At 52.2% G+C, this 24,883-nt stretch overlaps 3 protein-coding genes across 4 annotated transcripts in view; 1 reads left to right on the top strand and 2 right to left on the bottom strand.

Annotated features, from left to right (window-relative positions):
• Positions 1-170, bottom strand: part of PNKD (PNKD metallo-beta-lactamase domain containing) — an 11,507-nt gene extending 11,337 nt beyond the window's left edge. Inside the window, exon 1 of the mRNA XM_038142421.1 lies at positions 45-170. Coding sequence (XP_037998349.1) covers positions 45-72 — 28 coding nt within the window. The 5' untranslated portion in view covers positions 73-170. The remainder of the gene's footprint in view (positions 1-44) is intronic.
• LOC119703120 (angio associated migratory cell protein) lies at positions 88-5,184 on the top strand. Of its 2 annotated transcripts, XM_038142413.1 has the most exons (11): positions 88-436; positions 718-870; positions 1,279-1,398; positions 1,530-1,669; positions 1,754-1,898; positions 2,042-2,125; positions 2,401-2,516; positions 2,964-3,067; positions 3,544-3,634; positions 3,912-4,066; positions 4,330-5,184. In XM_038142413.1, exons 1-11 carry the CDS (start codon positions 103-105, stop codon positions 4,403-4,405), a joined length of 1,518 nt encoding a protein of 505 aa, XP_037998341.1. In that variant the 5' UTR covers positions 88-102; the 3' UTR covers positions 4,406-5,184. The 2 variants fall into 2 exon arrangements, with proteins under 2 accessions (XP_037998341.1, XP_037998342.1); XM_038142414.1 differs by lacking the exons at positions 2,964-3,067; positions 3,544-3,634; positions 3,912-4,066; positions 4,330-5,184 and adding an exon at positions 2,593-2,924 and having other exon boundaries at positions 2,401-2,541.
• On the bottom strand, positions 4,979-24,883 carry ARPC2 (actin related protein 2/3 complex subunit 2). Its single transcript, XM_038142425.1, has 10 exons — positions 24,695-24,883; positions 14,974-15,008; positions 13,905-14,017; positions 11,851-11,896; positions 11,058-11,244; positions 10,538-10,631; positions 8,139-8,265; positions 6,675-6,775; positions 6,219-6,319; positions 4,979-5,418 (listed from the first exon to the last, which is right to left on the bottom strand). The coding sequence occupies exons 1-10, from the start codon at positions 24,766-24,768 to the stop codon at positions 5,394-5,396; spliced, it is 903 nt and encodes a 300-aa protein (XP_037998353.1). The 5' UTR covers positions 24,769-24,883; the 3' UTR covers positions 4,979-5,393.

The following is a 24,883-nucleotide window of genomic DNA, read 5'->3' as shown; positions in this document are numbered from 1 at the left end:
GTTGCCCCCCGCTCCTGCCCACCCGCTCGCCCGCCCGCCGTTACCCCGCAATCCGCCTCGCGCCGCCGCCATGATGCCGGCGTGCACCGGCGGCTCCGCTGCATGCCGGGAGCTGCGGTCTCGCCGCTCGGGGACTGTCGGCGGGCGGAGCCGCAGGGTCTGCGCGCAGGGAACTACATCTCCCAGAGTGCGCCGCGCAGGGCGGGGCCGGCCGCGCTGCCGGCGGAAAGGGCGGGATGCGCGCGCGGGCTCGGGCCGCGGTTGGCTGCGGCGGGCGCGGCTCGGCCGGGGCGGGGCGGGGCGGGGCGCGCGGCGGAAGCGGCGGCGGCGGCGGCGGGGTGGGTCGGCATGGAGCCCGCGGAGGGCCCGGGGGCGCTGGACCTGCACGGCGACGAGGAGATCATCGAGGTGGTGGAGCTGGGCCCGCCCGGGCCGGGTGAGACGGGGCGCCTTGCGCCACGCACCGGGCAGGGCCCGCGGGGTCCGGCCTCCCGCCGGGGCACCGGCAGCGCTGCGGCCCCGCCCCAGTGCCAGGCCCGGCCGGTGCATCCCCCCGGCCCGCGGCCTCTCCCCGCGTCGCGCCCGTTCCTCTGCGGTTTCCCTGCTCTGGGACTCGGCGGCATCGCGCATCCCCCGCTGCCCCGTCCCGCCGCCATGCCCGCTGTCCCGCCGAGCCGGGCAGGCCGCGAGCCGCGCCCTGACCTTCGCCCTCTGCAGATGACCTGGCCGAGGAGATGGAGGATGTGGACTTTGAGGACGAGGGGGCAGAAGAGCCCGATGCCGAGGCTTGGGATTCGGAGGATGACGAGGGGGTGGAGGACGGCATGGAGGCACAGGACGACAGCGAGGTCACGTTCTCGCTCCACTCGGGTGAGTGCTGGGCACGGGCAGAAGCAGCTGGGACCCCCTCGGGGCCTGGTCTCATCTTGGCTTTCCCTAGAGTCCAGGGGTGCAGGGTGCCTTGCTAGGCTGCTATCTCCCAGCCTTCTTGGGACAGCCATCAGGACTCAGAGCTGCCCTGGGCTTTTTTCTGCCTTGTGCTCTGGCAGAAGAGCCCTTTGGGCCTCTCATCATGGCAGCTGGCCCTAGGCTCAGCAGAAAGCCTGTGCTGCTCCTCTCCCATGTAAAGAATTGATTCTCACTGGGCTGTCTTGAGAGTTCAGCTTGCTGACATCCCATCCAGACCCAGTGTTGCACGGGGTTTGGATCCCCTGGGAATGTCAGGTGAGGTGGGATCCGCACCGTAGCCACGTAGCCTCTCTTTGCTCTTTTGTGAAGATTCTGTCTTCTGCGTGAGCCTTGATCCCAAGACCAACACGCTGGCAGTGACGGGCGGAGAGGATGACAAGGCCTTTGTGTGGCGTGTGAGTGATGGGGAGCTCCTCTTTGAGTGCTCAGGTGAGGTGCAGTAACAGCTGTGTCCCCTCTCAGCAGTGTCTGTCTGGACACATTGTTCTCCAGCTGTTGCTGTGCTCCTGACCATCTTCCATAGCTTGGCCTGAGCAATCTCTGTCCCCTGATGTTTACAGGACACAAGGACTCTGTCACCTGTGCTGGCTTCAGTCACGACTCTGTGTTCGTGGCCACAGGTGACATGTCTGGGCTTATCAAAGTGTGGCGGGTGGATGCCAAGGAGGAAGTGTGGTCCTTTGAGGTGGGGGACTTGGAGGTGAGTGGTGCTGCAGGGAGCTCCCCAGCCAGCAGGCGGGGTGGCAGCACTTTGGTGACGCTGCCTGTCCCTCTCTCTGCCCAGTGGATGGAGTGGCACCCTCAAGCCCATGTTCTTCTGGCTGGTACCGCTGATGGCAACACCTGGATGTGGAAGATCCCCAGTGGGGACTGCAAGACCTTTCAGGGTCCGGCATGCCCAGCCACGTGTGGCAGGATCCTGCCTGATGGTGAGGCGTGGGGCCTCTCTGGAGTGTGAAATGTCACCAGCTCTGTGTGGGCCATCTGCCCTCCTGCTTCTCCCAGTCTGTGCTGAATGGGAGGCAGGGGGATGGGGGTGCCTGTCCCTATCTGCTGGCTCTGTCTCACCCAGGGAAGCGAGCAGTGGTGGGGTATGAGGACGGGACCATGCGCATCTGGGACCTAAAGCAGGGAACTTCGCTGCACGTCCTGAAAGGTAAGGAAGAGGTTTATCACCTGGGCTGCTCCCTAGTTGGCAAACAGCCCCTTCTAGTGGGCTCTGACCTCTGCCTGGGTGGAGAGGAGGCATCCTGTGAGGGCAGGAGGGAGCCTGGCACAGTGTTTCTCTGTCCCCAGCGGTGGCTGTTGCTTGCCAGGGTGCTGGCAGAGGCAGGCAGGGTGGAGGCTGTGGGATGGGATGGTGTGTTTCAAGGCTCACTGGGTGTCTGTGGGGAGGGCACATAAAGCTCATACCTGCTGCTCATCCCCCAGGCCAGGATGGCCATCAGGACCCCTTGACATGTGTGGCCAGCAACCAGGATGGCAGTTTGATCATGACGGGCTCTGTGGACTGTCACGCCAAGCTGATCAACTCTGCCACAGGCAAGGTGCGTCTGTGCGGGTTGGGCAGAGGCAGGAGCGCTGGGGACCCCCCAAGTCCCCTGTCCTGGGCCGGGGACAGAGGCAGGAGCGCTGGGGACCCCCCAAGTCCCCTGTCCTGGGCCGGGGACAGAGGCAGGAGCGCTGGGGACCCCCCAAGTCCCCTGTCCTGGGCCGGGGACAGAGGCAGGAGCGCTGGGGACCCCTCTCATGCAGGGCCGCCGTGTGGCCATCGGCAGCCGGCAGGCGGCGCCCTGGCGCTGCGGGTGGAGCGCGGGCTGGGTGGTCCCGCCCGGCTCCTGGAAGGAAGTTCCCTCTTGTTTGCTCCCAGGAGCTGAGGATTTGGGGCCGAGCCTTGTTCTAATGAGGGCGCAGACTCGGTATCGAGTACGAACGGGACCTTTGTGCATCTGGGTCTCCTTCCCTCGGGGTATAGTCACCCTCCCTCTACCCAGGTGGTGTGCGTGTTCAAGATGGAGAGCGTGACCCCCAAGGCACCCATCAGTGAGGGCGAGGAGGCAGAGTCCAACTCAGTGGAGTCGCTGGGCTTCTGTAATGTGTGAGTGTTGGATAGCCCCTCTTCAGTGCTACATCTTACAGGGCTTGTCATACAGATCCATTTGCATCCCTTGTGCTCACTTTGCTGCATTTCTCTTGCCTCCATCCTCCCCAGCTGGGTGTGGAGATGCCAGATCCCTTTGGTATGAGGCCAAGGGACACCAGCTGCTCAGTCCTCCCTGCAACTGTTGGGATTTTGGGCTAGCCTGCTGGACCACTGCTTGGCTGGGCTACTCTGCAGACAGCTGTTTTCCTGCCAGGACATTGTCATCTTCACAAACCATGGGCTGATTGCTGACTTGCTGTACTGTTGGGTTTCCCAAGCAGGGTGTTTGATGGCTCCGGCCATCAGGTTGTCCCTCATCTTCTTAATACAGTGGAGCCTTCAGCATAGGGTTTGCCTTTTACCTGAAGCCTTTATGTGTTTCCATCCCTGCTTCCCTATGTCCCCCATAATGCCTCTTCCCCTGTCTGTAGGATGCCACTGGCTGCTGTGGGCTATCTTGACGGCACACTGGCTATTTATGACCTCTCCACACAGAGCCTGAGGCATAAGTGCCAACATGAGGTACTGCCCTCCCCCCCTGCCCCAGGCCTGGGAGGTGGGCTTTGGGCCTTTTGGAGATCTCCCTTGGAGCCCAAGGGCCAGTTCCCCATTTGTACTTCTCCCTTAGCCTTGGGCTTCCCCAGAGGGCAGCCGCAGTCTCTGCAAAGCGGATATGCTTGGCCCTGGGGTCTGGCTCTCCTTGGGGGATGGCAGACACCATGAGGGGGTGGGGGGGGGGGGTACGTGGGGGGAGCTAAGACTTGCTGGAGGTCCCCACTGTGGTCTCCCCCGGCCCCAGTCAGGGATCGTGCAGCTGCTGTGGGAGGAGAGCTCGGCCGTGGTGTACACCTGCAGCCTGGACGGGGCTGTGCGGCTCTGGGACGCCCGCTCGGGGAAGATGATCAGCGAGTACCGAGGGCACTCTGCTGAAATCCTCGACTTCGCCGTCAACAAGTGAGCAGGCAACCCCTAGACCCCTTCCCTGCTGGCTGGAGGGAGCAGTGACAGCAAGGGCCTCCAGTCTAGGAGCTCACATCACAAGCTGCCTCTTCTTTGAGTACCCTTGTAGTCTGGTCCCAAGGTAGAGGACAAACCTAGGTCCATGCTGAGACTTAAAAGGTCTCAAGGGGGAGTGCAGCACTTCAGAGCTGGGCTGGGGGTGATGGTCAGGGATACTGGAAGCCCCCACCCCACCTCTGAGCTCTGTCTCCCTGCAGGGACGCCTCCATTGTGGTGACCACCTCTGGCGACCACCAAGCCAAAGTGTTCTGCGTGCAGCGGCCCGATCGCTAGAACTGTGTCAAGGGATGGCGTCGGGCGCTGCCCTGCGCCTGTGTACAGAGGGACGAGGGACGTGGTTTCACCACCCTTCTCCAGTGCTGCTTTGTAATTTTTCCAGCCTGCCCTGCTTTGCCCTCACCATCTAGGGGCCAAGCCAGGGGTTTTGTATGAAGATGTCTTTAATTATATAAATTATTTCACTTAACTGGATGACATCTACTCTGCTTGTTGGGGGGGGAAGAGGATCTGGGGAGCTACGCTCCCTCCTCAGGGATCTCCCTGGCATCCAACCATGGCCTGAGGATCAGTGGCAGAGGCTCCCATCCTAGCTCTCGCTGCTAGCGGGAATGAAGAGGTCAGGATAGGAGGGTGCAGGTTGCTAGCTGAAGGAAGGAGAATCTTGCTCTGTACAGTCCAGAACACGCTCTATCAGAACACGCTCTTCCCAGATCTGGGTACTGCACCCCAAAGTTCACCAGAAGGCATAATGTTCCACAATACAGGAATTATCTCCCTTGGGGCTGTGACTAAACACCCCTTCCAGGGCAAGGTCACGTGCATTGACAAGCCAAAGCCTCACAGCCCTTTAAGATAGAAAGATCTTCTTTATTAATGAACCCCAACAGTATTTCTTCAGATACAGGAGTTTTGAACTCAAATACTCAGAAGAAAACAAGTTAATATTGCATTATTCTCATAAGAAATACTGCAACTTATTTCCGGTAACATATTGCAAAGCGAAACAGCTTGAAAAGAAAAAAAAAATTAAAAAAGAAAAGAAATTAAGTCAATCAAACTGGAATTAAAGTTTTGTTTCTTGGAACGATCGAGTCCTCGCAAGCACAGCTCGTTTCTGCAGATTACTCCCCCAACTGTCGTACAAACAGACCCCGATTGCTTGAATTCCTTATGAGCCCACAGAGGTGCAACATTAAAAGCTACGATTATCAGGTAGCAAGTGCCCCAACCTTCGTCCTCCGGCAGCCTCGGTGACTCGGCCTTAACGGGTTGTGAATGTCTTCCCCCTGAAAGGATTGAGAGAGGGGTCAGCACAGCCCCAGGGGCGTGTGGGGCTTGTGCTGGGGCACACATAGCACAGCTCTCAAAGCCAGGCAGGCACTGCTGGGTTGGAGCTCACAGGGTCTGTGGCTGCAGAGCCAAGTCACAGGGCTGTGGGAAGGGGCTAACTTTTGCAGAGGGGAGAACCCTCCTGCCCCAAAGCAGCATGCAAAGGGGACGTGACAGGACAAACGGATTAAAAAGGACACCAAGGGGCTCTGGGATAAGCAGAAGGTAAGGAATCTGAGTGAAACACGTTCACACAACTGCTCTCCTCCATCCTCTTCTCTGTGGGCTGCTTGTTCACAAGAGGGAGCCAGCCAGCATGGTGGCCTGGCCCCGCCATCAGCTGGCCAAGGGCCGCCAGTGACTGAGGAGCTGCAGACACACTGGGCAGCAAGACCTGGTCCAGTGCCCACAAACCTCAAGGAAGGACCTGACTCCCCTCCCTTCTGTGAGCTGGAGCTGCCCTTGGAGATGGACAAGGCAGCTCTAATATAGCAGGGAAAAAGCCCCCAGGAATGCCACCATGGGCTTTGGGGGGGGAAATGGAGATACCAGGGCTTACAAGGCCATGTATGAGCCTTTTGTGAAAGACCTGCCAGCACAGGGTTTTGCCTCAGATCCAGCTCCTCAGAGGACATCTGAGGCAGTAAGCTGTGGGTCACCCCCTGCCTGCCCTGGACTGCAGTATGCCAAACTGAGCAAGACTGAGCTCGTGGCTGGCAGAGAAGCACAGAGAGCCATGCCCTGCGTTGCTACTCACGTGATTGTTTTCATTTCTTTCTTCTCTGCGTCTGGACGGGCACGGTTGAGCACCTTGAGGAAATCTGACGTTTTCGCCCTCATACGCGTGTGAATATAGGCCTGTGTTTCATTAGGACAAAATGGGCACATGTCAGGAGCCTTCATAGCTGAGATTTCAGGACACATCAAAGCCAGGTCACTCTGAACAATTACCCTGATTTCTGTTCTCAGAAAGGAAACAAACCGATCCAAAAGGGAAAAATCCTACTTCACTGCTAGAATGGAAAGAAAACAGTATGGTGTCCAAGAACAGGGAGAAGGCAACGATGATGCATCATTTGCCACCCCTGCATGACTGGGGAGGGCAGTGGCAGACCCTAGTGAGTTCTCAAGGGGCACCCCTGTCCCCTGCTTCTCCCCTTCAGCAGCCAGGTTAGATGGGCTAAAGCCACCCTGTGTTCCCCGGCCCTCATACCTTCGAGCACTTGATGTGATAGTGCAGGTAGTCCCGGAATGTGTGGATCAGGTTTATGGTGTTGTCTCTGGCTGCAGCATTGGTGTGACGGGGGAACAACACTGAAAGAAGAGGCCAACACAGACCATTAGTGCTTCCTGAGGCTGCCAAGGCCTTCAGGATCAGCGCTGGAGACTTCAGGGTGGCTGCACTGAACCCCTGCCTTGCTCTCTATAAAGAGCCCTTTACTCTTGACATATACCAAGATTAAGTAGCCTTGTGATTTTAAATACAAGGCTTAAGAGCACTTTTCCACATTTCCCACAGCTGCCTGTGCACTCTGCAGGACACAGGCAAGGCCAGGTGTCCAGAAACAGTGTCACTGTAGGAAACCACATGATGCTGTATCAGTGCTTGGGAGATTTAATTGAAGGAGCAAGCTGGGAGGCAGACCAGGGTGCCCAGACTGCTCAACGAATTTTAAGATCCAGTCTGCCCTGGGGTCTTGAAATTGGTTGGGGATCTTTGCCTGGCAGCTTGCCAGCCCTGTAACATAGACAGACTTGGATACAAGCAGGTAGCTTGCTCTTTCCATAAGCTGGTGCTCTGTTAGGTACCCCAGATCCAAGAGCTGAAAGAACATTTTGTCTGGGTGATGATCTCACCTGAGACTGTCAGATCAGATAACTGGGAAATTCAGTCTCAGCAAGAACAAAAGTGTGTGCCATCCTGGACCTCTTCTTTCCATAGCTGACAGCTGCCCAGGCCTCAAGGCACCATTTCCAGCACAGGAGGAGGGCAATGCTATCTTCATCTTTCCCTGCAGTGTTCTGTGCTCCATCTCTGAGCTCCAAACTACAGCAATGCTGGCCTGAGACACCCTAATAATACACCCAACCATCTTGAAGAGACCTATCCCTTTCAACAGGGCAGAGTTTAGACTCCTCAACACTGCTACCTAGGGGGAAGTAATGGCTCTGCTGGCCAGCACCTCTGGCAGGGGAAAGTGGCTCATCAGTGTTTGGCCCAGAGCAAAGAGGCAGAGCTGGAGAAGCAGAATGCACTGCTCTGCTGCTGCTCTCTGACTGCCTCTGCTGATCAAGCACTGCACATCTCCCTGCAGCTGGACTACCTACAAGTACAGTTGCATGAAAACTTTCACAAGAAACCTCCAGTTTCCAAAATATCACAGCAAAGCCGCTCTTCCCTTTGCTCCCAAATACTGAACTTATTTTGTAGGCAGACACTAAACAGCTCACTGTCCACTTCCACATCTTCTTGCCCACAGAAGAGCTGAGGTGACCTGATATAGAAAAGGGACACTCCAAAGGGGGCACACAAAACAGAATGCAACCCCAGAGTCCTTGCAGCCCTGAACTGCCCACTTCAACACTCAGGGAAGGTGAATTCCTTCCTGTTTTTTATGCAGCAACAGGAACCTCTCTCCTCCCCAAGCATTCCCAAGCCTCAGAGCTGCCTGCTTACCAAAAGTGATGTAGCCAATATTATCACCAACAGCTGCGTCCGTGTCTTTCAGCTCCAAGGGTGGCTCCCTGTGGCTGAAGAGCACCTGTGGGGCTGTGTGACTGGCCCGGCGACCCTCCTTGAACTCCTGAACAAGACAAAGTGAAGGTGATTCCCACTGTGACCCCTCAGCAACATGCTGGGAAAGCAAATGGGGTTTCCTCACTCCCAAAGGGCAATGAGCAGAAGGTGGCCCAGCTTTCCCTGAATTGATTAAGTTCATCAGGCCAAACACCCTGAAAGTAACTCTTTTTTTCCAGCAAAACCAGCCCAAAATGCATGGCTGTCCTGCATCTATACATGACCGTAGCACAGCCCCTCAGCTTGGGTGGCTTTTAGTGTGTCAAACCCTTGCCATGGGTGTTTTGTGGAAGGGACACCTCAGTCTGAGCAAGCACACGAGACAACACAGCTCCTGCTGGGCCAGTGAAAGTGCTCAGTGCCCATCATCCCCAAGGAGCAGAAATTCTCAGGAAGGGCAGCAAGGTCTTGGTCTCCATCACACCTAGTGTAAAGGTTCTGCCATTTGAGAAACCATCTCCCACCAGGAGTCTGCCTAGGTATCAAGATGGGGCTTGAAGCTTGTATGTGAAGTCTGCTCCTCAAAATGCTTCCCTACACATTGAAACAGTACCTTCAGGCAGGGAGATCCCTTCCCCCACCTCTGCCAGCAGCACAACCTCCACCTCACGGGAAATGTACTGGGTCTGCATTTCAGGAACTGTAAGGACCATCTCTGTGTGGGGCTGGGAATGTCCAGAGATCATTCTTCTGCCCTAAGGCAGGGCAGTCTTCCCTCTGCCTCACTGACCTCCATCCCAACCTACACATTACCATCTACCCTTGGCCTCTCCTCTGAGCAGTTTCCCCTGGGAAAGGCAGGGGCATCCATGTCTCTTTTAGAGTAGATCACTGGGGTTTCCTTAATGAAATGCTTAGCTTGCACTTCTGCCTGCTTATGCCAGAGGGTGAAATGGTTCAAATGGCTTCACTGGTTAGTTAATGGTCACATTTTCTCCATGAGAGCCCAGATGAGCAGACACCATGCCCAGCTGCGTTATGCAAGAGCAATAGCTGGAGGGAAAGAGCCAGTGTGACTCAAGAGTGGAAATTCCTGTGGCTGGGCAGAGGCAGGGTTTGCTGTTGTAAAAACCAAGAATTCGGGACATAGAGACTCCAGGACAGCTGCTGCCTTGAAGCACTGCCATCTTCCCAGGAACCTCACTAACCCCATTTTATTCACATCATGCCTCCCTTCCCATTTTAAAAGCTGAATTCCTGGCTGAGGGATATGCTTGGTGGGGGAAAAACCTCAAAGCCAGAGCAGATGTCCTGTCTGTAGCTAATGAACACAGCAAACAGAGCTGTGAAGACTTCCATTGCAACAGACCCCTTCTGATGACACCCAACACAGGTACACTGGTCCCCAGGAAACTGGGCCAGTAACTTGCTGTCCATGAGCCTGTCAGCAGCACGGCCTGGCACCCTTGAACGGGTGGGTTAAAGATGCCTGGAACACCTTGTAGGCACTGCTCCATGGCCATGCCCAAACAGGAGGCTGGCTCCCCAGGAGCTTAAGCAGACGAGTGAGGTGGGCCAGTGGCACAGATGAACACAGGTACAAGCATGCATTGAGCCTCCCCAGCTGCACACAGATGTCTCATTTTCCCCAGGCTGCATACAGTTGTTCACAGACATGCAAAGTGCTTACTACAAGTCTCTGAATGCTTCCCAACTAAACAGCAATTGAAAAGGTAGCTGAGTCCAGACTCAGCTGAGTCCAGTCCATACCTTGGCAATGATTGGTTCGAGCCCACAAATTCAGTATATCCATAACTCTAAAAAGTTGAAATTCGAGAGCTGTCACACTGAGCTGCTGAGTGTTCCTGCAGCATCTGAGCATTAGCAGGATGAAACTTCAAGGTGAAGACCATTCTCAGCTCCTCCTCAGGCATGGCATGACATTATCTCACCCCTCCTCTCCCTTTACAGCTTCCTCAACATGCTCAGGTCCTCAGTTAGCTGGAGATCCCTACACCATAGCTATCCACATTACTGGGCCTCACTGTGGGGACTGAAGTATTCACTGTGGTGTTTCTCATCTGTAACACATAATACGCTTGATTGTCCGAATGAGCAAGACTATTGATGATACAGATGCCAATGCAAGAGCCAGGAAAATATTCACTGTCTATGCCTATTAGCATGTTCTTCCATCCCAGTCCAGCATGGAGCAAAGCATTTTCATGTGTTAAACCGCCTTTGTGCTCACTTCAGCAGCTTATTTGGCAATGTTGCTTCAAGCAAGCAGGCATCTGAAGTGAGGACCAGACCCTTTCCCTGTAACTCAGTTTCCATACCTGCATAAACACCTTTCCGATCACCACATCATCGTCGTCCTTAAATACCGTGCTGAACACAACTGTGACACGGTCCTTCTTTGCCTCAACATACCTGCAGGTGGGAGAGAGAGAACCCACCTGTGAACCAGAGCTAGGAAGTTTAACTGGACAAGGAAGCAACTGCGTGACAAGGTCACGTAGATACAACAGCCATTCACAAGCCTGGCTGCTGTAAATTTCCCCTCCCCTGAGACAGTATTTACAGGGAGCGCAACATTTCTGTTGGGAGTGGCCAGTTCCTCTCCTGCATGCAGCCACAAGTGATGCCACTAACACAGACTCTTGTGTAACATCCCAGGAGCCCCGAGGCATAAGCATTATCCTCATAGGATACTTGTGGCAGCCTAGAACAGGCCCTTATTACCCAAAGCACTGAGCAGGAGGATTTCCTGACTTTCCACCAAAACCTACAGCTGTGCACAGGAGCAGACTACTGACCACTGTCCAACCCCTCGTGCTGTTTAGTTTGAACACTTACATTGTCTCATCATCCCTGTAGTGGATGACTGCTCTTTTTTCTCCTTCTTTGCCCTCTTCCTGGAATTTGAAATACTTCTCAAAGACTGAAGCAAAGCAGTTGCGCTTCAACATGCCGGCTTGGTGCACAATGGCATCCTTGTCTGCAGGAAGGTTCTCCAGGTCGTAGAGCAAAGAGACATTGTAACCTGGGAAGGGACAGCCACTAGCTTTAATAATCTACATAGGGCCTTAATGAAAGCAGAGATATTTTTTCAAGAGACACCTATAGTTCCACTTTTGCCTTAAATCCTCCCAAAAGCCCCAGGGGTGAGTTCTTCCCACTCCAAGCACTTGCCAAAAGCCATGCCTGAACTCGGCACGTGGCCATGGCAACGTTCCCGGGGCTCCTTCCCAAGCTCCCAGACACACGTGCTGGCTGAACTGCTCCCAAGTTTTTGCAGTGAGTAGGAAGAGATGTTGTCACAGGTAACCATGGTTTTTCTGTATCTTACAAAGCATCTTTGAGAAGAACAAAGACCCCAACCGTGAGGAACAGAGGTTTCCCGGAGGAGGACTGCAAAAAGAATTACAGCTTGTGCTGCAAGCTACTTCATCCCTGATGTGCCTGAGCCACCTTTAAAATTGGCAATTTCAAATTGCTATTCATTGTATAGAGAGCCTCAGATACCAAGCTCTTCAAGAGCAGCCTTCATATGAGCATTTCTCAGGTGACTTAAGTAACTTTGGAATTGCATTCACACACACACACACACACACACAGAGAGAGAGTGTGAATGTTATTGCAGGGTTACCTGATTCAGGATTTACCAAGTAGCTTCCATAGACTTTCTTCAATACCTAGAAAATAAATTAAACATTGAGCGCACAAGCTATCAAGACTTGTTTCCTCCTGCACAGCCTAGGCCATATTTGGTCTTCTTTTAGAAGTATCAAATTACAGCACCTGCCTCCCCTGGTCTAAGAGAACTTAGACAAATATTAAATCATCAGCTTCTAGTACTATTGGCTGTTCCTGCTCTAGGGAGGGCTCCCTGAACTCCACTGACAGGGGACATACTGCAGGACAGGACTCAAAACTGGAACTTTTTCAAGTTCTTGCTAGTCAGATTTGTGTGGGGAAGAAGCCTTATAACTCATACCTTCAAAGGAGAACAATCAGCAGAGCCTGACACAACGGACCTGAGGGCTACTCCTTTTCCTTCCATTCAAAGGCACGTGCAAAGTGTGCCGGGTCCCTCTCCTCACAGGGCAGCAAGTTCAGAGCACACCATGGCCTGGTGATCACACACTGTCTCAGCCTACTGCACGAACAGATGGGGATCGAGAGGAGACTGCCACGCAGGCTTGGATGCCTCCCAGAAGCAGAACCGCCTACAGCACAGCAAAAACCTTTCTTCAAATGTAATTACTGCTGAATTTTACATCAATGGCAATTTCCAACTGAGCCATAGCTCTGTGTCAATGAGGGGGCTGGGAACAAGCAGTATTTCACAGAGAAGAACACAACAGTGTTGGGGCAGAACTGGCCCTCCTGGGATGACACCCACTACCACGTGGAAAGGATACACAGACTCTCTGCATGCTAAAACCTCCTCTCAGCAGAGAGCTTGCCTGCAGTGGTGCAGGAAGATGCCCTGTCTTAGCAGGAAGCCCACTCTGAATTCCTCACTGTGGGGTTTCACCAAAGACAGAGCAGAAACAAGCAACATTGTCTGCAGGAAAGTACAGAAAGCAACATTATGACAACTGGAGACTGAAAAATGTGATTTTATTTAGTCAGTACTTCCAAGCCAGTCCTGCACAGATCCCATTTTCCCCTAAAAGTTTATAGAAAGTTGCCTTTCATCACCACAATGGCTGCTGGTGCACAGTGCTGTCAGCCACTCGCCTACCACAGGAATTCTCTTGGGACCACACACTGCACTGATCCTTGCTATACATGCTGGGAAGGCTGCACCATTTGGGCTGCTTGACACTCCTCATGCCAGCAGCGGTACCTTCAGTAGCAGGCAGTGCTGCACCTACAAAGCTCTGCATTCAGGAACCAGGAAAGCAGGGCACTCAAGCATATCTCTTCTGACTGTGTTGGGTCTTATGGCAATTTGCAGGAATTCACTTTGGGTTCAAATCACCCATTTCTCACCAGACTCACAATAAACGATGGAGAAGTTTCCTTGTTTTCTTCCAAAGACAAAGGCAAAAACCTGCTGAAAAGCCCTGGGTGAACCCCATTTGCTACCATGTGGAGATTTGAAAACTGACTCAGGAACTGAGTCACACTTCCTGCCTTGCCATCCAACCACAGCTCAGAGAGGCTCCTTTTTTCTACCATAAATGGCCCTCCGCAGCCACAGGGCCCAGTCAACAGGAACTGAGCCTGGGACTTCACACAGCAGCAGTGAAAAGGGAACCAGTCTGAAAACCAAGGTCTGCACACACAACAGGAGCTCAGCACTTGCTCTCAAGTGTGATTAGGAGTCAGAAGAGAAGCACCACAGATCTGTCGTGGTGCCTTCCTTCACTTGTGGGCTCAACCCATCGGTCAGGGAAACTATTTCTACATGGTCAGGCTTTGCTTTGAACTTGCGAAATTAGCAGTGCCTTCTGCCTTTCAGGCTGCAGGGTCATACACAATGACTACTTTTCCACCAGAGAGTGTGAACACACTTGCCCTTGTATTTCAGCAAAGCAGGACTCCTGGCTGGTACAGGGCTGCTCCTTTGACCAGTGCGAGATGGAAACACAGATGCTTCTCTAATGGTCAGATGTTAGATCCACCAACATCACAAGGGCATTGCCATCGACACAGTATTTATAGGCACAAGGCCTGGAGATGCTTACTCACCTCATCAGCACCGTGTTCCTGGAGTTCCTTGTAGAATTTCAGAGAAATACTGACCATCACTTTTGTCTTGTCTCCATTGGGGTTTGAAATATGGTAAAGGACTCCATCAAAGTCTAAGAAGCAAGCAAAAGAAATATGAGGGAACAGGAACCAGCTCCTATTTCTGAGAAAGGTTTTCCCCACAAGTTCTAGTAACTGCATAAAGCGACACTGCTCCTCTTGCTCCCTCCAGCCCTCACACACACAGCAAGAGGGAAACCCGCAATTAAGGAATGGTAACGTCATGTAGGGAGACCTGCTATCATTCACAGGGCTGAAATAATTTTGACACATGTCCATCACAGAAAGCTTTAGTCTAGTGTCATTTAGCCTCCCTGGCAAATCCACTTGTGCTCAATGCACAAGGATACAAACTTGTAGAGACGGGAGCCTTCTGGATGGCCAGCACAGAAAGTGACTGACATGCCCACCAGGCCAGAGCTGCAGCCTGGAGGAGAAAACCTCTCTGCCAGCAAAGGCAGCGCAGCTGCTGCCTGCTGTGAGAGCTTCCACTTCACTGCAGAATGGGCAGGGAGGGCAGGAGGAAGGGAAAGGCAACCCTCCAGCTACCTAGCAAGCTCCACTTCCCCACAGAGCTTTGCAGCTTACACAGATTCCTGATAATAGAAACAAAAATTCAGTTGCTGAATGAGTACTTGAACTTTCTTGGCATTTCTCTTCCTGAAGAGCAAACTTGAGGTGATGAATCCATTTTGCCTGTCACCCTAAGTCAGCTTCCTAAGAAGCCAAACCAGATGGTGCTAAAGACCTCATAACAAGTAGCACCAAGGGCAGGACTGGAGAATGGATGAGGTAAAAGAGAAGAGCTATGTAGCAGGCACAGACCAAAGCACTACCACCAGTGAACTCAATGCTCTAGGAAAGTCCCAGGGAAGGCAGACAGAGAAATAGTGGGGCAGCCAACTCTGGGGATACTGCAGGGTCTCCACATTGCCCCTGCCCAGTGGTGTGGGCAGACTGTTCAAGCCAGCCCTTGGTTCAGAGAAGTCAAGACAGCTGCGGAGCTTACCTGCAAATGTTACTTCTACTGCCTCTGGTTTATTTCTAAAAAGCAAAGAAAACAAAGGAGGTAAATGAGAAGTCTTAACAGCAGCCTCCAAGCTGGAAAGGAAAGAGGATTAATTTCCAACACCTTATTTTTCACAGGCAGCCCTTCCTCAAAACCCTTTTATCTCCTGCTGTCCGACTAGCAGTAACCTCTGACAAGAGACCTTAGACTTCTTCCCCTTCCTATTAGCACCAGTTTTACCCCAGATGACATAAAACAGACTTTGAAGCTGGCACAGATTTCTATTATTTCTAGTTTATTCATAGATTTTGACATCACAGATTTCCAGTTAGAAATCCTAAGAAAGCTACCCCTTACTAAGAAGTTTGTTTTCACAAGCACACGCTCTGTACAGAATGGCCATGACACAGGTTTTGGGACTGAGGATCTTTTGTAAGGTTCTGCAATACCAGTTCATGGAAGGAGCTGAGTAATCCTTCCTGACACAGTGCCCCTTTTGCCATCAATACCAGTTCTGCAAACGCATTCATATAACTTGCTTGCAGAGAAGACCCTTTTCCAAGTTAGGAAAGTGTTAGTAGTGTCAGGAGCAGGTCAAAGAAGGAAACTTTCCACACATTCATTTCATCCTGCCCCCTTTCCAAAACACCCCAACATTTTGCCAATAGCCTCTGCAGAAAAACTGTAGCTCTGGATGTGCTCTAACACTGTCCCGAATGGTCTCTGGGACCCTGATCAGCAAAAAAACCCTTTGCAAGCCAAAGGGACAGCACATCTCACACTGTGACTATGAAGATTAAACTGCATCTTAACAAACCCTATTTTGACATTTGTTCCCGATCTGTGAAAGAGTAGGACTCCATGAAAGATGTAACTGCTTCTGGAAGGTCATTTCATTGGGATTGGCACTACATAACTGCTTTCACAGCTCCAAGGGGACTAGTATTAATAGGGCATTCTCCAACAGGGAATTGATGCAAAGGTATCTCCACTGCTGAGAGCAGGCGTGGAAAATGAGAACAGGATAAAAATGCCAGTCTGCTACCGCTGTTTCACACTGTATCTCCATTTATTTTTCAGAAGTAAATGACATTCGAATACAGGCTAATAATGCTGCTGCTAACAGAAATCTAGTTTCTAACACTTCATTCCCACCTGTCTGAACCAACATACTGAAATAACTCCCCAGAGTAAAGTCAGTGGTCTCAACTATGCTGCTGCTGCTGCCCAGAGACCAGCTTCAACTGTTTTGCCAAAACTTGCTCTTCCACACACTTATGTGCTGCTGGGTACTGGTTACACTGTGGTACATACCCTGAGGAAGGTGGGGGGAAGTGATGACTCAATATCTATTTTCCCTGACAATATTCTGTAACAATTTAAATGATTTTATCTCAGCAGCAAGCATTGTTTTTTTCCATCAGCTTTTCTGCAGCCAGCCTCATTCCTGGAAGGCAGAAATGACCACAATGTGATAAAACTCAAGCTGGGCAATACAGGGAGACCAAGACACTCCACTGCATCGATCCCAGACACTCACCAGGTTAACAACATCTTACTCCAGCAGAAAGGGAGGAATTAACCCCCAGATGGAGAACCTAAGTAAAAATGAGGAGATGTTCGTGCTTCTTAAAAGTGATCAGCTGTGAAAGGCAACAGCCCTTTTTTTGTCTGAAGGCTGGGGAGCCTCTGTCTTTTGTGCCACCATGCTGAGGATAAAAAGTACACACCTGAAAGAAGTGGAGCAAGTGCACCCAAAGCAGGTCCTTTCATTTAAAAGCTGTGCCAGCTACCTGTGACTTCTCTTGCTTTTATTTCCCCTCCCCAGATGGGCCTGAGACAGGCTCAGCAGGCATCCCTGGCTGCATATTTAGCTTGGGCTCCTGGAAAGGGGAGCAATTCCACAAGCATGTCCAAGCCACTTCTGCTCACTGAGGATGGCTCAGAGCAAAGATGAAAGAAAATCCCAGAGATCCCACTCGGTCAGTCGATGCAGACGTGTTCCTCTTTTAGAGCACCACACTCAGACGTGGGAATCAGCTTGGATGGCAGTATAAATTTTTATAAAAAAAGAAACCTATGTAGGAAGCTTTAAAGATAGCACAGCCAGGCACATGAGAGCTAGGAATATTAAACAGGATGCATCCTTAAACCTCTGTTCCATCTTCTCAGAATTACACCTTTCAAACCCCATTCCCCACACACATAGAGCTGACACCTCCCAGAGCCCCCGCTCCCAGCAGAGCCTTCCAAACACAGCACCTCCCTCTGAGGAATGCAAGGAAGTGGCTGACAGTCTGTGTACTGGGGTGGTTTTGCTGAAGAAGGATAATTCCCCATTTGGTTGTCCTGTACCCAGGGGATGGCAGGAAGATCACTCATCACATCACTGAAGAAGCCGAGCAAGACCATGTACAGGAGCCAGTTGATGGCTCTGCACAGAGCCTTTGTTCTGCACACAAAAGCTCACTGCTAACACAGCTGGGTTTGAGCCTGTTATTGTGCAAACGTCATTTCTTAGAGAAGTTATTTTAACGCTGATTTCCCAAGTGGCTCAGTTCCGGTACTTGGGGATGGTGAGGAGGGGGAGTATTTAAGGGAAAAGAAGGTAACTGGGCAGAACTTTGGGTGCTGAATATTCAACCACTTCCTGGCACAGCCTCAGTGAAGCAAGAACTCACGTGAGCTGCATACAGAGCCCATCGCAGCCACGCTGGCCCTGTCACCTACAGCACAGTGGGTTTTCTGCCTCACCAGGCATACACTTAAGTAACCCAGGCCTAGCATGGCCCGGGGGAGGACAGGGAAGAGCACTGGAAGTGTGGCTGGGAGCAAAGTGAGCCCCCTTAGCCTTTCACAGTTCATGAGCTTTACAATCACGGTGTTTAAAGTGCTTCTATTTATTTCTCTGGCTCACCTCATCAAAACTACCCTGGCTACTCAAAATTTTTCTCCAACAGAAAAAAACACTCCTTTTGCTACCCAGATGGTTGTTCCCACCTCAAGAAGACCCCAGGCAGAAGAGAGAGGAGCGCTCACCTCCAGCGTTCCATGGTTTCTGGATTAGCAACAATGCTGCAGGTCACACGCACATGTTCACTTCCCCCTGACCTTCCAGCAACCCCATCTTCTACCACCGGAAACGGCTCTATGGAGGCACAACGCGTCCTCTCCGTGTTCTGTCCTTCCTGCTCTCGTGCCAGCGAGGGCTCAGTGCAGAGGATTCCCAGCAGGCCTGGGATGGGGCCTGCACCACTGAGGGTGGGTACCAGGTACTGTCAGGTTACTGGCATGATCCCAAAGAGCACTGTCTGGTCTAGCGTGCTCTGGTGTCCCTTGCCTCCATGAGGAGGCTCTCCACACCCATAACAAGAATTGGCAGTTTAGCAGCTTGGTGCTGAATGACTCTAAATCACAGCCATCCCAGCCAGACTGTAAATCCCAACCAGGAAGCCAGAAGGTCTTTTGGGGTTCACTTCTACCCCTGATCCAGATCTCTGAAAACAAAGTAAGCCTAGCTATACTCAGAGGATTTCAGACAGGACACCTCATCCACTCCTGGGACAGAGAGCTGCTATGACCCCTGCAAGCTCTTCACCTCCAATGCTACCTGAACCACGGCATCCTTCAGTGACCTCCCCTGCTTGCTACCCTCTGCCCTGAACGGACAATAAAACTAGCTCATACCAGGAATAACTGAGATGGCTTTTCTCTGCACTGAACACTGAATGCAGACCAGACCTTTCTGCAAACCCCTGCCTGAACTCCGACGCTAAAATGGCAGCTGTTCCCAGCAGCAGTCTGTTTTGTGATAACAGTTATCAGGTCTGAAGTCAAACCCACACCGAATCCCATCTGCCCTCTGCTTGTAACAATAAAAGACCCTGACAGGTTTTATGTCTTCTTGCCTGTGTTCCTTCTATTCATCTCCAAATGGCTCCTACGCCCTGTCTAATACAGGGCCAGCTCCAAATCAGATTTTTCACCCCAGCAGAACATGCATGAAGAGCCACAGGTGCCCATGGAGAAAACCAGCGAGTACTTAAGAGCAATAGCAAATCTTTCTTCTGACAGCACTTCCTCACTTGACTCTGAGAACTTCCTTGTTTCATTCTCAGGCCGCAAAAGCTCTTAGCTGTATGATACGAAAAATTTAAGAACCTGGCTGACAACCATACTGAAGCATCTCCCACACCACAATTAAGGCCACTACCAGGTAGTGGAGAATGGCCATTATTTCAAAAGCTGCAGGCATGCAGATACTCTAACTGCTTGTCCCATAGGAGAGGGGGGGAAAAAAAGGGGTATTTCAAATCTTAAAGCTCTGAGCAGAGCTTTCAGATCACCAGAGTCAACACACGATTTGGATAAAGTGAGACAGACTCAGAGACAGACTGCAGGCTCTCGCTACAGAAAGGTCACCTCAATTAAAAAAATTATGAGCAACGACTAAAATTCTCTGAACACTTCTTCCTCCACTTCTGGGCGCCGCTCAGCTAACAAAAGCCTCTCTGCGTAAGCTGCAGGAGCATATGCAATAAAGGAGCTCCCATAGCTCTGGCAGCACACCCACCATGAACACGAGCAGAAGTGCTGTGTCAGTGGGTGGTACTGAGCTGTGTACAGCACCCTACACATGCCAGTTCTCCCCTCCTGGTTAGGAGACCCTCCATGCCCAAGCTTTTCCCTTGCTGTGTGCCCAATAGCCTGGAGGAGCGGGCTGGTAGGAAAGCAGCGGGATTCACAGTGGACAAAGCACAGATGGCCCGGCAGCATGCTGGCACTGGCAGATCCCCTTCCAGCCAGATCTTTGTCCTCAGCTGTCTTCCATCCTCAGCTGTAGGCAGCTAGCCTGTGGTTCCCCACCAGAGAGATCCAGAGTTGTGCCAAGTCTCTGGGTAAGAGCCTCATTTTGCACACACTTTTACTGTGTTTCTTTAGTATGGTGATGGACACCTACTCTTCTCTGCTGTCAAGCATTGGTGGCTGCAGTGAGAACCACTCTCTGAAGATAAAACAGAGCAGGCTCCTCCTAGGAACCCAAGATGAAAACTGAGGCTGGAGTGATGACAGAACCACCTGTGAAAGCCTAACACTTTTCAGAGCTGGCTTTTCTTCCGTCCTGCTCCCTGTGCTGTTGCACAAGAGCGGAGCACTATCTACTTTCAGACAGAGGTGGTTCACAATCCACTGTTAATGCTAAGTCATCTTCCCTGGTGTCCGAAGCAGGAATGTGCTGTGACAACCCAGGAGCTATGCTGCAGCACCTACAGCACCCTCAGTCAACATGGACAGCCAGGGTGTACCACGAGCACCGTCTGTGCCCGCAAATCCCAAACCTGCTCCTTCTGCCAGCAGCACTTCCCGAGCACTCTGCAGTCAGGCAGAGAGTTTCAGCAGGTGAGGCTGTGTCTGGAGAGATGTACAGCTCCAGGCTGGGCTTGTGAGGACACTAAATCAGCACCTGCCACTGCTGCTGAAGGAGGGAGATCTGATCCCTGCTCCATGGCTGCACCATGGTGAGCAGCCATGACACAATGAATGGGATGAGGAAACTCATCTAAGCTAAAAATACCCAGTTTTGCCTGTTTAATTTTAACCTAGGTCACTTCCCCAATCCCGTTTCCCTTGAAGCCACAAAAATGTCTGTGTCAGCAAGAACGAGGGGGTGACAGAGGAACAATCTGGTTTTGGTGGGGTCTCTGAGCATCCCTGAAGCACTGGAGCCACATATAACCACAGTGACTCCTGAAGAGAGTTCCTCAGTAGTGCCTGGCAGGATTCAAAGCTCCTCTACCCTCCCAGCACATCAACAGCCTCCAGACACTCCTTTCTCCACATGATGAACTCACTTCAAGTCACACCACGAACACAAAGTTCTCACTGCCTGGTTTCAGCCAGGGCTCAGCCTCTGCATCTGAAAGGCTCAGCTCTGCAGCACACAATCATCAAGTGACTGCAGGTGGGATATATCATAAAGCAGGTGGGTGCCCAGCTCCTACCGGCTCACAGGAACCACTCTGCATCAGGGAAGTCCAAGCTTCAGTTATTTCCTATACAGCTAATTGTCAGGGAGCCCTGCAGAGCTGTACCTACTAATGGCTGTAAAGAAACCAACAATTTAATCTGAGATTCTCTTCCCTCCACCCCTAACCTAGGAAAAGGCATGCTGTATCCCAGCTATGCAAATTTGTGTTCTTTTGTACAGTGGGTAAATAAGAAGTAACAGTTTGAGACAGATGATTAATTGACTAAAGATTTTGGGTAAGCTATGTATGACTGGAAAACCAAACCCTGTGACCAAGCCCTGTGCCACACTTTCCCTGAGGTTAGTTAAATCAAAGCAGGACAAAACTGGATGTCAAATCTGTTAGTGTCAAATAGAATGAGTATTCATCAGACACAGAAGACAATCATCAAAATGTTTACACTTAAAGTGTTTGTGGGGTTTTTTAAATGCCTGTGAGGTCAGCAAAGGAAAACAATGCTGAGAAATGGGATTTTCCAACTGGTAGAGCTCATCTCCTCACATGACACTTCTATCAGAAATGGCAAAACCCACCTGTGACACCAGCTTCCAGGCAACATCTCATGTACAAATAAATTGGCCAAAAGCTTATGGAAGCTTTCTCTTGACATGAAAGAAGGTCATGAGCCAACCTCATTTCAACAAACTTATTTCCAGGTACTGACCAGATATTCCCACAATGCAGCAGCAAATTCCTAACTCAAGTTATTTCAACAGAATCTGGTAGCTTTCAGCTTTAATTTTAAAATGTGGTTAGTTTAAGACAATAGATTTAAACACAATAATTACTAGAACTAAATAAGGAAAAAAAATCAGATGTACTGAAGTTCATCATCTGTTACCACCATGAGCTAAATATCATGTTTCAACAGTGGCTGTCCAAGGAGGTGAGATTTGCATGGGGTCTGCCCACAAAACCAAATTAAATTTGAAATTACCCTATTTGCAGGTGGATGCTGCCAAGCCCCAAGGACCTTGTCCAGGGAATACTCTTGAAGTGGGTCAGGCCCTGTCTCAAGTGCTGATCTCTGTCTGCAGTCCTGCCAAGGTACCTTTCACACTGGGAATTCCAGGGACAGCTGATGGACATCCACGCAGAGCAGATTTTGACATATATGACAATAATGGCAGTTAATGAATTCCATCTTCTACACGTGACCTAGTTCTATATGACAAGGTGAAATGTGGAGTGTCTCCCACCTGATAGCCCCGGAAAGCTCTGCAGGAACCTGCCAAACTATGGCTGCACTGCAGTAGAGGGGAGCACAGCCCATGTCACGGGACGAGTCTCTGGCAAAGGATGTGGAAATGAACCCTGCCCTGCCCCACTTCCAGGCTGGTGCTGAAGCCACCAGGCACACCTGGCTCTGAGACAACCACTATTGACAAATCCCTGCATCACATCTGCTGCACTTCTGGGTTAGAGCAAATAATGTCAACCCAACTCTGCCCCAGTGCCCAGACTCACTCCTCCCAGTCACCAAATTCCTCAAGGTTTGACCTTGCTCTGACTGTCCTGTATTCAGCCCCAAGATACACCTTGGAAAACCATCACCAAAGTAGCAAAATACAGGAAATCCCTTCCTGCCTCCAGGCTGAGCACCACAGGAATAACCCAAGAGCTGTGGCCATTGGAAAAAGAAATATCACTTCAATAAATGTTTTGTAACATCCATTCCTTAGAAGACCTGAAACCAGGAGAAACCTCCCTGCACTCGCCTGCATAGGGGACCCCAGAACAAGCACAGAAGAAAATTCAGAAGTAAATGTCTTCCTCACCTTCAGCAACACACTCAAGGCACAAAACTCATCTAGAAACGCCATCTGAAGAACAGAACATGCCACAGATGACTAAAAGGCAGAAGCAGAGCACCATCAGCCACCCTACTAATTGATCCAGGAACAATCAGTATGTCAGGCACACGTGCCAACACACAAGCGAGGTGGCTTTGCCACGCAGCAAAATGGAAATCTCAGGGGCCTGCAGGCTGCTGCAGGGCAAGCAAGCACAGATCTGCTCACAGAGTCGGAGTTCTGGGGGGCATCTAAAGCTGCAAACTGCCCCCCACGTCAGATCAACACTGGGACACACGCATGTTCTTCCCTCTCCACCAGGAAGAGTGCCTTGGCACAGGCTAGTGACTGACAAGCTGTTGTGACACTCACTGTGAACCTCTGTAGATGCCATATTTCTTAATGGAAGCGGCTGCAATACCACAGCGGTCACCTGGAGCTCTCTCTGCCCAGTGCCGTGCCTGTACTCTGGGGAAACTTGTTGCATTAAATGATCAGGGCTCTAGACAAACCAAAATTTGGGAGAAGTTCAGCTGTCCTCCAAGGCAGAGCAGCCTGTATAATTATTGTATGGAAAAAAAAAAAACCCTCCAAAACAAAACATGAATCTAAGCAACAAGTCAACGGAGAGTGGGGGGAAAGCAGAGTCAGTGGCTTCTGACAACACTCTGCATGCAAACGACTGAGAGCTTCAAAAAGTGCTGGAGAAAAAAGGTAACACAGAAAAAGGCACCTGCCTGGGGGGTCCTTTCCTGGAGCAGCCGGAGCCCTGCCTTGTGAGGCGCCAGGGCAGGCTCCACCCCAGAGATAACAGCACTGTGCTTCGCCTCCCAAGGCTTTGTCTCTGTACAAAGGTGTCTCAGTCAGCAGGCAGTGCATCGAGCCCACAGGCCACTCGCTTGCAGATAAGGACATTCCTACTTAAGGGGCTTCCTTCCGAGCTAAGCTGTGTCCTCACAAGCATCTTCACCGCGCTGGTGCAATACTCGCAGTAAAAAAACCCACTGGCTCCCCAGGGACTGTACTGTCCCAGCCAGATATGTGGCTGTCAACCAGACCTCCAGTCTGCTCCCTGAGGCCAGGACACCCACCAGGCTGGCACCAGTGGCCGTGGCTGACCCGTGTGCCTGTATCTTTTCTGCTCGAGAAAGCAAAGAGGGAGCAAGCTGGAATTTGTTCTTCACCCCAAAGCAAAAGGCTGAGGCCGTGACTCCATACTCAGGCTTCAGTACTGCCTCCCCCTACACATTCGGTACCAGCGCTGGCATCATGCTGATGAAGCCCACTTTACCCAAAGCAAACACCATGCAAATCCACCTTCCTCTCTTCCCAACTTCCTCCTTGTCCAGGCCCTGTCCTCCAGTCCACCTCAGCACGGCAATCTCCGGTACCCTTCCCAGATCCCTCCTGCTCCCCCGGGGCTGTCCATTGCTGTGGCACTCACGGCCCCATCCAGCCCCACTGTCCCCTCCGACACTGCCCTGTCCCACTCTGCTCCCTCATTCCCCAGGCCTTCCTTCTGCCCAGGCTCTGCCCATCCCCGCAGCTCAGTTCCCGCGCCCTGACCGCCCCTCTCCCAGCCCGGCATCCTGCAGGCCCCCACCCCGTGCCCGCTCTGCCCTCCCCGTTCCCGGGCCCTCCCTCTCTGCCCTCCCCCGTTCCCGGCAGCACAGTACCCGCTGGCTCAGCGCCGCTCCCCGCCACTCTCCGGCCCCACATCCTGCCTTGTCACCACTGCCCGGCCCCCACCTTCCGCCCCTCTCAGCCCCATCCTCCCCCGCCAGACGCTACTCTGTGCCCGGCGCCTGGCACGGCCCGGGCCCCGCCAGCCACCGCCCCCTCGCCCCTCCCTCGGTCCGCGGACCCGTCCCCGCCCCGCCCCGGCTCCCCTGTTCTTACCCGGCGGCCGCGCCCTCGAACTTGAGCGTGAGGGTCTCCTCGATGATGCGGTTGTTGACCTCGAGCAGGATCATGTCGGTGCCGGGAGCGGCTCTGAGGGAGCCGAGCCCGCTGCGCGCACCGGGGACCCGCCCGAGCCTGCGCCGCCGCTTCCGCTCTCGCGCCCGCGCGTCACTTCCGGCTCGGCGT

The sequence above is a fragment of the Motacilla alba genome, chromosome 7 (assembly GCF_015832195.1).
Source record: "Motacilla alba alba isolate MOTALB_02 chromosome 7, Motacilla_alba_V1.0_pri, whole genome shotgun sequence".
Taxonomy (NCBI): Eukaryota; Metazoa; Chordata; class Aves; order Passeriformes; family Motacillidae; genus Motacilla; species Motacilla alba.
The sequence above is the reverse complement of the archived record's forward strand: the minus strand, read 5'-3'. Positions and strand labels throughout refer to the sequence as shown.

Bases quoted from the DNA above. Each gene is read 5' to 3' on its own strand.
- LOC119703120 (XM_038142413.1), top strand. From the start codon at position 103: ATGCCGGGAGCTGCGGTCTCGCCGCTCGGGGACTGTCGGCGGGCGGAG. The intron at 1,670-1,753 runs GTGAGTGGTGCT...CTCTCTGCCCAG, and splicing joins TTGAGGTGGGGGACTTGGAG to TGGATGGAGTGGCACCCTCA. The intron at 3,635-3,911 runs GTACTGCCCTCC...CCCCGGCCCCAG, and splicing joins GGCATAAGTGCCAACATGAG to TCAGGGATCGTGCAGCTGCT.
- ARPC2 (XM_038142425.1), bottom strand. From the start codon at position 24,768: ATGATCCTGCTCGAGGTCAACAACCGCATCATCGAGGAGACCCTCACG. The intron at 15,009-24,694 runs GTAAGAACAGGG...TTTGCTTTTTAG, and splicing joins TTCGAGGGCGCGGCCGCCGG to AAATAAACCAGAGGCAGTAG. The intron at 8,266-10,537 runs GTATGGAAACTG...TGTCTTGTTCAG, and splicing joins TCGGAAAGGTGTTTATGCAG to GAGTTCAAGGAGGGTCGCCG.